Consider the following 13,286-nt stretch of genomic DNA (forward strand, 5'->3'; position numbering starts at 1 on the left):
TTTGAACAACATATAAGAAGCGTATAAATTATTAAACAGTAAAACATTAACATTTAAGAAGTAAAGTTACATTAAGTACTACTGCAGTGCCTTCGGGTATACCTCATTTTTTGTTTGCCCATTACATGCTTAAATGTATACATTTTTTGGTGCACCTACCCGAGAACACGCGACATATAACCGAGCGTGGGAGAAGCATGGATTTTAAACACGCGTTGAGTTCATCTGCTGGTCTCCCTCGTGAAATAACTGGTAATGTTTGACTAAAATCTACAGCGAGTAAAACGACATTACCTCCTTTTTTTTTTTTTTTACGATCTCTGAGATCTTGCTTTTTTCGGTTCAAGGCTTCATAAGCTCTTTTATGTTCTATGGTGTACTTATCCCAAACCATCATCTGTGAATGTTGCAAGGCTTTCGCCTTGTATGTTGATCGGGGTAATTACATTCATTGCATTCCTAGTCTGAATCACAATCTGATTGTATGGGTGGTTACCTGGCACTGTAGGGTTGCCGCCCGTCCTTTAAAATAAGGAATCGTCCCGTATTTGAGAATGAAATTGCACGTCCCATTTTGAATCAATACGGGACGGGATTTGTCCCGTATTTTTTTTACCATTTTTTTTAAAGCAGCGTCTCATGCAAATCATCCCACACGCATTTTATGAAGATGCCTCCTTTCCTACTTTTGATTGGGTAATACTTGATGTCATCGTTAGTTTGATTGGTCTTTTTAACTGTACAGTGAGGAGGGCGGGTCTTTTAAGTAGAGTCTGCAAACTGTTGGCACTGGGATGTGGCACCCGCTGCAGTATGCGTCCCTTATTTTTTTGTATTAAAAGTGGTAACCCTACCTGGCAGGTAACACTTATGTTTGGTCATGAAGTCGTCTAAAATCCGCCACGTGCCCTCTTTTAATTGTGAGAAGCAGATATATATAGCCAAATTCTCGCGCTTCGTTGCGGTGAAGTGCTGCTTTTAATTTTTTAAGAAGAAAATGAAACCTGTTTAAACGGATCGAAAATATACCAATAAAAATTTGTTAAGGATCTGTTTTTTTGTGAACCTCGCTTTTCACAGCTGTCGCGCTACGGCGTGTGTTTCGTTTATTTGACAGTATGTAGATCGTGGTAATTACATTCATGGCATTCGTTTTCTGAATCACAATCTGACTGTATGGATGGTTACCTGCCAGGTTACGCTTGTGGTTGGTCAGGAAGTCGCCTTACATCCGCCACGTGCCCTCTTTGTGTTCCCAGAAGCTGATCATAGAATGGTTGTAATAGTTTACTTTCAAATAATGCAAAGAGTATGCGACACGTGTTTCTCCCTAATTCTGGGCTCATCAGGCATACACACTCACTGCATCCTCTCTCGGGAATCGAATCTCTATCGTCAGCGGCAGAGTTGAAGCCCCTAATGTTGCAGTCAGCAAGTCGGCTAACATCCGCCATGTGCCGTCTTTCAGTTGCGAGATGCAGATCATAGAATGGTTGAAACTGTTGCCCCTAACGTTGCGCTACGGCGTGTGGTTCGTTTATACCTCGTGTCTTCTCATTAAACTTTTATCTCGCGAATATGTTATTGCAATCCGCAGCGGGAGCGTTTCTATAAACTTAATTTAAACGTACGTTTTACACCGTGCTTTGTTTCCCTTATGAACATGCTTGTATGCTTCATTCGCTCCCTTCTCAATTGTTTAATGAATTTTTTGTTCTTCGCTGTTTGCGGCTCCTCCTTCATTTGTCCCTACTGCGTTCACAGTCTTTTCACGTGATTACGTGGGAGGCGTGATGACGTGACACTCAACTCCTCCTCCCACGGCCATTGAGCTGCCGTCCATTACAGTATATTGTGAAAAAAGAGGTTCCAGTTATGCCCATTACGCGTTGAATTTCGAAATGAAACCTGCCTAACTTTTGTAAGTAAGCTGTAAGGAATCAGCCTGCCAAATTTCAGCCTTCCACCTACACGGGAAGTTGCAGAATTAGTGATGAGTCAGTCAGTCAGTCAGTCAGTCAGTGAGGGCTTTGCCTTTTATTAATTAGTATAGATAACACAAATCAGATGCTATTGTAGTATTTCAGATCTATTGCTATACTCTATCCTCCCCACTATAGGATGCTCTATTCCACTTTGGTTTACAATTAAGTATAACTGGTGTGAATTATACATGTTCTGATCCTTGGCCTACTGATCCTTGTGCCCCTTGTGTAATACTTTCAAATATTTTTTCCTAAACTTACTATGCATGCCTTGTCCAACCCAGTAGCTTGCAGGTAGAGTCTTTTGCTTGGTGGCTTTGTAGATCCCTTCGAACAAACATGTGGCTGGTACAGGAACTAAACAGTCCTTGCCATTACTAAAACAAAAAGTAAACAGTCTGATTGCCATTACAGAGCAAAAAAGATGCATGCATGGTGACATTTCCATTAAGCAAAGGAACACTTCACGTCCTGCGCTTGATATAGCAGTCAATCATGAGAGTCCTTGCATCCAAAAGCTGTTATCTCATCTCTTGACCTCAGTGGCATTTCACAGTCTGTTTGTGTTATAAACCCATAAACACTTTGCTTCTGCAATGAAAGTCTGCACAATCATATTATGCCATCAGGTTTACTTAGCTGGATTGCAATCTTGTCTTCTACTATTCTTTCACTCTGGGTAAGTGAGTTATTTCTTCACCAGCTGTTATCGGAGTTGGAGAGGTTTGAACAACTACTAAATTGAGTGGACAAACTAAATACTTTCTATACTAAATGAAGAAGGATGGAGAGTAGAGCACATACATAACATAAAACAGTGCTTCATCAAAGATATGTATAATACAACACAGAGCACCATTAATGGAAATCCTAGACCCTCAGTTCCCAGTTTCATATCATACATCATGAATGACAATTAGAGATAAACTAATATTGCAAGTTGTTACATTTTCAACCAGATTAGTGAAATTGTTTCTTCAATAGTATAATACACTAAACTAAATACAGTAATCCCTCCTCCATCGCGGGGGTTGCGTTCCAGAGCCACCCGCGAAATAAGAAAATCCGCGAAGTAGAAACCATATGTTTATATGGTTATTTTTATATTGTCATGCTTGGGTCACAGATTTGCGCAGAAACACAGGAGGTTGTAGAGAGACAGGAACGTTATTCAAACACTGCAAACAAACATTTGTCTCTTTTTCAAAAGTTTAAGCTGTGCTCCATGACAAGACAGAGATGACAGTTCAGTCTCACAATTAAAAGAATGCAAACATATCTTCCTCTTCAAAGGAGCAAACTAATCAATAGGGCTGTTTGGCTTGTAAGTATGTGAAGCACCGCGGCACAAAGCTTTTGAAGGCGGCAGCTCACACCCCCTCTGTCAGGAGCAGAGAAAGAGAGAGAGAGAGAGAGAGACACACGGATAAAAAAATCAATACGTGCCCTTTGAGCTTTTAAGTATGTGAAGCACCGTGCAGCATACTTAAAAGCTGCACACAGAAGGTAGCAACGTGAAGATAATCTTTCAGCATTTTTAGACGAGCGTCCGTATCGTCTAGGTGTGCGAACAGCCCCCCTGCTCACACCCCCTACGTCAGGATCACAGATAGTCAGCGCAAGAGAGAGAGAAAGAAAAGTAAGCTGGGTAGCTTCTCAGCCATCTGCCAATAGCGTCCCTTGTATGAAATCAACTGGGCAAACCAACTGAGGAAGCATGTACCAGAAATTAAAAGACCCATTGTCCTCAGAAACCCGCGAAGCAGCGAAAAATCCGCGATATATATTTAAATATGCTTACATATAAAATCTGCGATGGAGTGAAGCCGCAAAAGGCGAAGCGCGATATAGCGAGGGATCACTGTAAACACATTACATTAGTTATCCATCACAGATGTCTTAAACTATAACAAGATGTTACATATTTCAACTTACGAGTGTATTCATTTTTATCTATAAAGCAAAACCTTATAACAAACTGTAGCTTATCATACCAAGATTCAAATATCTTAAATTATTACAAAAGCATAGTTTCTTACATCTGTATCTTTCCCATGTAGCACATATATTTTCTGATGTATAACTGACTTGATACTCAACCCATCTAAGTGCATTATCACTGAGCACTAACTTTATAATATATTGATATACTGTATTAGGCTTCATAAAATTAAAATAACTAAATAAATAAAATGCGGCTTGTATTGCTGGTATTCTGTGTGTTCCATCCATTGGTCACAGAGTGTTTGCTGAATCTGGAGAAAAAGAACATTTATAGTTTTGAAGTTACACATCTCTTAATACTTAATTGAAATTCACATCTTACAATTCCTAACTTACCTGCCCTTTTTACTGGCTTCACTAAAACTCAGAAGGGTCAGTAGGGTATTGCCTTGTTTAACACTGCATCTGTTTTTAAGCTTCATGAATGACAGTCCAGGCAGTCCAGGCCTACTGACTAGCATACAGGAAGAGTTACCAATCAATGTTTAATATTATTGTTATTATCAACTTTTAATTTACTTTGGAAGATCATTTCTAAAAATTCACATGTATTATTATGTGTAAAATTTGGAAATGATCCCCTCTTACTATGTGTACGCCCCACCTAAACCACAGACTTTGGGATCTGCTTCATATCACTAATTATTCACCTGACACACAAAGAAGCACATCATTTTAAGAGACACAGACTTACACATAATGACATATAAGAGCATCTACTACCCCAGACCCTGAACAAGATTCTTTAATCTTCTTTATACCCCTTTATCTGTCAACCAAAGTAGCGTTCATTTCTAATTACATTTTATCCCACTTCATTCCCCAGTAGCTTACTTAGCTAACATTGTTTTTAACAAAACAAATTCTCATACTGACTTAAGTTTCTTTTACAACTGCATCACTACTATAAACTCACTCAAGATTGTGCTTGTTATTATTTTTTTATAGAAGAAAAAGAAGAAGAAGCTTCCTTGACAATCCAATTCTGTGGCAGCAAGGATTATATTCAACCATCGGGAAACCACACGGCACAATACCACAACAAGAAAGCATTCCCAGAACAAAAACACGCAGTCACAGAGAATATATCAACTAGACACACACAAAAAAAATAAGCTTGAACTTTCACTTTACATAGCTGAGCAAGAGTGTTAACCACTGCACCACCACACACTCCACTGTAATAATTCCTAAAACAGACAATCTTCACACAGACACATTCTGATTCTTGCAAGAAATTGTCTCCCTTGTCTTTTATTATTATCAAAATAACAATTTTCCTTAAAACGTGATCAGGGTTTGAAAGGAAAGATGTTTCTCACGTTTATGACTAGTTTTAAACAAAAGTGGAGACATTTTCATTTCAGCAAATACTTTAACTCAAAATTTCTTTATAAGGTCATATTTCTTTCTGTCATGTGAGAAGTTGCCTCATTTTAAATCCAAACTTATCCAATGGATTCCTTCCTAAAGTATGACTAGTACTCACAGGAAGGTCACTTAGAAACATGCTTCTCATTGCAAGGTTAAAACCAATTATTATTATTTGTTCATTTTCCAATTTAAGTTAGAGCTCTTTATATTTTAGCTTTATTTGTGTACACAACCTGCTGTTTCTTTTTTAACAATTGCTTATAAAGATAGTGTTAACACAAGCTTGTAAGTTAAGCAGTACTTACCAGATAACTTCAATAGCTGCTCAGTTTCTACGTGTTTTCGATTTCCTTCAGGATGGTATATTAACATTTTTAACACACGTTTAATGGCACATGTTAGTGTTGTGGTGGGCTGTGTTAACCTTTTTTCCTTTAAAGCTCCGAATTGCTACAGGAATGAGTGTGACAGCAACAGACCATGCTCACTATGCCATTGACATTCCTCGCTGGATGGGACATCTGTGTGTCAGCATTCTCCTACTTGGCTTGGATGTCCCTTTGCTTGTCTCTAGCCTGAATATGTATGTATACAGGATTGTGCATTATTTTCTGGGAATGAATGTCATCTTTTAAAGCAAGTTAAATACATATATCTCTTTTTGTACCATATCTCTCTTTCTCTTGTAATTATTTTCCGCCATGGGTACAAAAGGGACAATATTGGTTCTAGTCAATTCTGCATCAAGAAACACATCCCAGTGGAGAAAAAGCGATCCTGCTGGATACATCATCCCAGTTGTTCGCAAAGGTTATGATTTTATTTGCACACCAGGGAGCTCATGCATAACACTGTGCATAGAATTCACAGTAAAACATGGCATACCGACAAAAACAAAAATGTGTGTATGTACAAAAAAATTCAGATGCATAAAACTGTACGTAAGCAAAATTCCATGCACTTCCCCTTCATAAATTCTAATCAATGTCAATTTTAATACACATATCTATGTGCCTACAGCCTCACGCTGACTCCTTTCAGAATTTTGCATATTTTAATTTGTAAATCAATATAAATAGCCCCTTCCAGTCAGTGTTTTGTTAAAATACAATGGCAAAAGCACATATAAAAAAGAATTTCAAAAAAGGAATGGTCAAATCTCAAAATTGACATTGAAAATGTGAGTATCTGAGTGTCATATGGTAGAGAATTAGGGCCACAGAGAAGATAAAAAATAGGGACACAGTGAAGAAAAAAAAGGTGTATGTTGAGATTATTCAAAATGTTGACTTTAATCTCAAATTTTAAATTTTAATCTTGTAATTTACTTTGTCATTAAACTAGAACATCGTAAACTTCATCTTACGTCCTCCATGGGTGTGGTGGAAGTGAATAAGTCCCGGGCTCCATGAGGCTCGGGGCGCCCCCTGGTGGTAACCAGAGGCCCCAACGGTCTTGAGCCTTCCTGCTCCATTTCCGTGGGCCTCTTCTACTCCAGGGTGGTTGCCCCCTCGTGGCCCGGAGGATAAATATGCCACGATCCAGTCCTTCCAGGCATCCCGGCCGGGTCTGACCCCCAGCCGCGTACCACACACGTTAAATACTTCTTATTCTATGTGTTCCCCAACTCAGTTGTTAATTGCTATGTGCTTCTTAAACGGGCTTTCTCTTATACCGACAGGAGCACGCAGACAGTGATTACCGCACACAATACATTGCATTCATGATATTACAGCTCTTTTAACATTTTAGAATACTAAGATGTATACTTGATACCATTTTCATGAAGAAATGCACTAAATCGTGTATTTAACATGTGGGGGCATGGTGGCACAGTAGTAATGATGAGCTGGCGCCCCTTCCAAGGACTGATCCTGCCTCCCACAAGATGTCTGCTGGGATGTGCGTGACACTGGATGAAATAATTTATTTCTGCGTACTGTGTCTGTCAAACATACCAACACCCAATTCCTGTCCTTCTGTTTTATTTCTCTACATAACCAATTGTTACACAAAAAGTGTCTATAATAAATGAAAAACCAGCTGCAAGCTTTTCTTCAAAACTTTTAAGGAACATTGAAAAATCTTTGTTATGCTTGTTCATCCATCCAGGGTCATGCCAGTCCCAGCAAGCATAGAGCACAAGGCAGAAACAATCCCTGGAAGAGTAATTGGCTCATTGCTACCGCTGTGCCACCATGCCCTCACATGTTTAATTATTAAGAGTATTTATTATTTAAATGAAGTTAACAATTTATTTGTAAAATGTAATATACATACTTTAATGCATTTCATCATAAGAATGATATCAAGTATACATCCAATTATTCGAACAGCACACAGCTCCAAGAGGCTCTTGGAAATCTAAATCAACTTAGAAGCCAGTCATAATCATTTGTAAATATGCGTTCTTTTCTATTGAATTGAATTGAATTCATTTATTGTCATGGGATGGTACAATGAGATTCAATACGCAGTCCCTCCATGAATTTATTTTCCTATAAAATGATAATAATAATACTACTAATAATAAAAAAGCAATACAAAAATAATGAAAAATATACAATATGAAAGCATAAGTACAATTTACATGTACATATAATGCAGATAGTGCAAATGGTTCATAAAGTGACTCAGGTTGTGCAATATTACAGTTGTAGTGGAAGTTACAGAGCGGTAATTGTAATTATAAATACAAACAGTTCTACAGGAGCACTTGATGGACTGATTGAGTGCGTTAATAGCTCTTGAGATGAAATTATTTCTGAGCCTCGAGGTCAATGCAGGAAAGGCTCTGAAGCATGCAATTAATTTCAGTGTATTTGACATAGCCCCTGTCATGGATATGAATCTAAAAAAGAAATACCACAGAAACAGTAGCACTGCTTTGATGCGGAGTGCTCCCAGTTTGTAAAACCGAGGCTGCAGTGAAAGTGTGTGTGGCTTTACACCAAGTTTATGAAACGAGCGTATGCAACATTTTTGTGTATACGCAATGGTTATACATGAGGCTTCTGGTCTCTAAGCAGCTGTAAATCACATCTCCTCTATATAATCTTGGTAAGGGGCCAGACACAACAAAATTTTGACATTTTCTTTTTGCTTTGTTGCATAGAAAGATGAAGTTCCATATTAATACCTCAGATTGCTGTAAATAAATATTGTTATTACCAACATTTATCAATTAGGTTGATACTTCATTGGTGGCCAGTTTAGCCTCAATGTCAGATATCTTCGCCCTGGGAGGCATTTAACATTAACTGCTGAATTGATGAAGGGGTTCAGTAATGTTGACAAAGTTGCTGAGCTATATTTGACAATCCTGAAGCAAACCAAATCTGCTTCACTAGTTCACACATTCCTCTGTTTGAGAGAATGGGAGACCCCATGAGCGGTCAGTGTCAACCATGGAAGGAGAGCTTTGGGTGCAAAAGTGTGACCATCTGGCGACACCCACATTTTGTCTAGAGCCAAGGGAGCGCAGCACTGCCTAGACCAGTGAGCATGTTCCTCAGCCAGAGCTTGTGCCTTCAAGGTTGGTAAATCAGATGTTACAGAGGTGGATTGAAATGTGGACACTAAAAGGAAATCTGCCAAAGCATATCATCAAGCTACATCACCAGAAGTACCCTTATATTCGCTGATAACAACCACAGAAGATGAATAGGAGAACAGCTTTAAGAAGGTTAGCAACTAGGGATTCATGCTTTAGGGGGTGTTTCCTCAGAAGTAAAAAAATGCCATAATGTACCAAAGTCGTGCACCACTCCAAACACATATCTTGAATTAACTTAAATAGTCACAGAGTGACTCTTAGCCAAAATATAAGCATGGGTTAAGGCTTTGGTGCTGATAAAATCGGTTGGACTCAGTCGTCTGACAGTGCTTGAGATGGCCCATCCAGAATGTGTCCCGAGTACTTAACTCCTGTATGGTTAAACTGCAACTCAGAAAGAGACTCATTGTGCCCTCTTTCATCCAATGCACATAGCAATGTTACAGATTCCTGAACACATACTTCATCTGACATGGAAGCAATTAACAAATCGTGCACATATTGAATCAAAACAGAGCAATAAAACCAAACAGACTCAAGGTCTGCATTCAATGCTTGACTAAAAAGAGTTGGCGATTCATAATCATCTTGAGGCAAAAAAGTATATTTTTGCCCTTCAAAACTGAAGGCAAACAAATAGTAGTTCAGATGTATCAGAACTGAGAAAAGGCACTGCACAGATCAACCACTGTATAATGGGTGGTGTCTGGTGGAATCAAATACAAAATAGTGGAAGGATCAGGAAAAACAGGAGTGTAAGATGTAACACATGTATTAACAGTTCACAAATCTTGGATGAATCACCAAGCATCAGATTTTAGCTTCTTAAACAGTAAGATAGGAGTATTACAATAACTTTTCACCCATCTGAGTCCCTTTGTTCTTGTTGAACTCATTCTAAAGTAATAGCCTCTATTCACTATACTATTTTATTTCTTAATTTTGGAAACATCAATCATGTCAGCTTTTAATCTTTGTTTGCTTAAACTGAAAAGGTTCAATGCCTTTATTTATCTTTCCTCAAAACTCTTATCCTGCAGTCTTGAAAGCAGCCTAGTTGCTCTTTCCAGACTTCTCATAGTGCTGCTGTGTCCTTTTTAAAGTCCAGATATTATAACTGCACACAACACTCCAGGTGAGGTCTCACCAGTGATTTATAAAGCTTCAGTATAACCTCCTTTGACTTGTACTCTACACATCTTGCTGTATAGCTTAACATTCTGTTAGCTTTCTTAACCTTCTTAGAATTATCCACCCTTCCAGAGAGATCTCCAACCTGTGCACTCATAAAGCTTCATACTGTGTGAAACTCTGTCTCTGGAACAAACCTGTGTCTCAGTCCCCATAATGACTCCCTTATTATCAAAGCCTCTGTCTTTGTGGGGAGTGGTTTTGAGGTAGTCTGGTGGGGCTCTTCATACCTGTCCATTACCAGTTTTTAAAGTCACCATCCAGCTGCACAAGGTCCTGATAAAGGTGTGGCACCTCTAATTCTGGGTACAATGCTCCCTGGACAGCGTGACTCTTTTACCTTGTGCCTATGTCCAACTATGACCCACTATGTCTACCTGTCTAGTCTGGAGTTTCCATTCCACTTTAATTGTGCACAGCATCTCCATAAAGGACATTTGGGTCAGATCTGCCAATTCTGTACTACAACACAGGCCAGCTAACTCCTCCTTAAGTTCAGTGTCCCTGAGCTCAAGGTGCAGGATTAGCTGATATCTCCTTCAGGAATAACGTTAAAGGAGGCCTGACTTATCCAAGCCACCCTCCAAAAAGTCCAACATCAAACAGGACTAATTCTTTGCCCCTCTTTCTACAATTCTTCCTTTTAAGCTGTGTGCCCCTCTCTACACCATTTGTGTTCCCTTCTATTAATGTACACTTATGTACACTTATGCTGCCACCCTCATATAGTGCTACTTTCCTGAATGCTAAGAACTATTTTATCAAGTAAACCTTTTTACACCCTAATTCCTTCTTGGTTAAAAGCTTACTGAATACTATTTACTATTACTACTGCATGCTTCTACTAAGGAATTAGAGTTACTGTTAACTATTCGTCGGTTATTTACTTACTGAGTTGCCAGGTTCTTCATTTGTTTTCTCTGCCCTTGAGCACTTCTTCCATGTCAGTACACATGTCAGTATGTCAGTATGTCAGTTTTTATGTCACTTGTAGTTTCTTGTATTTTGTAACTTTTCCTGTGTTTTGCTTCTCTGTAATCTGCATTCTTTACATTGCTATTTACTTTTGAAGGTCTCTTGTATACAGTATAACCTTACAAACAGATATGTAGTTATTTACACATTCCTTTGAAGCATGTGATCCATTGACTCCCTCAAAAATTGTAGTCCATCATATTATGTGACATTTTAGTTAATTTATTTTATTTGAGCAGTTTTATGCAAAAGTGAATGTTTCAGTTGGTTAACTTACATTTTTTATTTAGCTTTTTCACTTAAACTTGATGTGATTTGCTGTACTTTGTTGATCATTCCTACTTTCATCTATTTCATATACAAAATCTAGGACAACAACAAATACCGTATATACTTGCGTTTAAGTTCTCCCATGAATAAGTCGGGGCTTGATTTTACCGTATACTTTCTGGTATTTTTTAATGTCGGTCATATAAGTCGAATGCGGAAAACATGCGCTATTGGTCAAAGAGATTATGATATGCTAATGCCCACCTGACAGAATAATCACGGAGCACACTTTTTTTTCTATGTATTCTACCTACAGTACATGACCACATGGTAATACCTGAACTATTCTGAAGCGACGTTTGCATTGTTTTGTTTTTTTTGTGTCTCATACCCTCATACACCTTTATCATAAGAGCATCCCTTACCTACGATGAAGCGTTCGATCAAAAGAAAAATTAACCTGGTTTTAAATTAAAAGTTGTTGAAGTGGCGAAAGAAATTTGTAACTGCGCTGCTGCAACAAAATTTGATGTGTCTGAGAAACTGGTGCGAGATTGGCGGAAGCAAGAAGATGTCATATTTTTGAACAGGTATATAAGTCGGGGTCTGATTTTTGATCGATTTTTTGGGTTTCAAGACCCGACTTATACACAAGTATATATGGTAAATAAAAATTTCAGAATTGTGTAAATAACCTTACAATTTCAGGAAAATAATTTAAATAAATTGTGTTTATTCTGTATTATTTGCTATTTACTTTGCTTTTTCAATTATCTCTTTAGCAGTCTGAAGAAAACTTCAACCCAAACTGCTCATATTGGAACTACTCAAGACGGACAATGACTGGATACTGGTCAACTCAAGGATGCCGTCTACTTGGAACTAATAAGACTCATACAACATGTTCTTGTACTCATCTTACCAATTTTGCAGTTCTAATGGCACACGTAGAGATTAAGGTAAAAAAAACATTTTAAAAAAGAATCTGAATTCACTTTTTTATGAATGAAGACATGGCATTTAATTCAGTCCTAGGTAAAATAGTCTTAACCACTGCCATCCTACTGTATATCCAATCAACAAACTTACACCAGGATGCCTTCAGAAAAATTAAATAGGGAATTTTAGGGAGGACTAACATTAACACAGGATAGGAATGCAAAATTTAACATGGATGGGGAGGTGGGAATTTTATTGATGTGTTATAAGTCACTTTTTTGTATCTATATTTAACAATAAACACATTATAGGTTTCACCTTTAGTATGTACCACTCAGGTATGTATGTCAGTATGTCTGTTGTTTCATGTCTTTCTAGATATTGTGTTTTGTATTAATATGTACTGTATATATGTTCATTATTATGAAGAGATTGTATGCATTTTTTCCTACATTTTTCTTTGTGCTAGTATATATTTGTCTATGGTTTTCAAATACAGTGATCCCTCGCTATATCGCGCTTCGCCTTTCACGGCTTCACTCCATCGCGGATTTTATATGTAAGCATATTTAAATATATATCGCGGATTTTTTGCTGGTTCGCAGATTTCTGCGGACAATGGGTCTTTTAATTTCTGGTACATGCTTCCTCAGTTGGTTTGCCCAGTTGATTTCATACAAGGGACGCTATTGGCAGATGGCTGAGAAGCTACCCAACTTACTTTTCTCTCTCTCTTGCGCTGACTATCTGTGATCCTGACGTAGGGGGTGTGAGCAGGGGGGCTGTTCGCACACCTAGACGATACGGACGCTCGTCTAAAAATGCTGAAAGATTATCTTCACGTTGCTATCTTTTGTGCAGCTGCTTCCTGAAACGACAAGCTGCAAGGTGCTTCGCATACTTAAAAGCTCGAAGGGCACGTATTGATTTTTGATTGAAAAACAAACTCTGTCTCTCTCTCTCTTTGTCTGCTCCTGACGGAGGGGGTGTGA

General features: G+C 38.3%; 1 protein-coding gene across 12 annotated transcripts in view; it reads left to right on the forward strand.

Moving 5' to 3' along the window:
• The window catches only part of adgrl3.1 (adhesion G protein-coupled receptor L3.1), a 1,303,645-nt gene that overhangs the window by 798,561 nt on the left and 491,798 nt on the right, over nt 1–13,286 (forward strand). For 8 of the 12 annotated variants that reach the window (XM_051927733.1, XM_028802158.2, XM_051927732.1 and 5 more), the window contains one exon: nt 12,138–12,314. In XM_051927733.1, the coding sequence (XP_051783693.1) occupies nt 12,138–12,314 (177 nt within the window). The remainder of the gene's footprint in view (nt 1–12,137; nt 12,315–13,286) is intronic. The other 4 variants (XM_051927731.1, XM_028802156.2, XM_051927729.1 and 1 more) reach the window with 1 other exon arrangement.

The sequence above is a fragment of the Erpetoichthys calabaricus genome, chromosome 5 (genome assembly GCF_900747795.2).
Source record: "Erpetoichthys calabaricus chromosome 5, fErpCal1.3, whole genome shotgun sequence".
Lineage (NCBI taxonomy): Eukaryota > Metazoa > Chordata > Cladistia > Polypteriformes > Polypteridae > Erpetoichthys > Erpetoichthys calabaricus.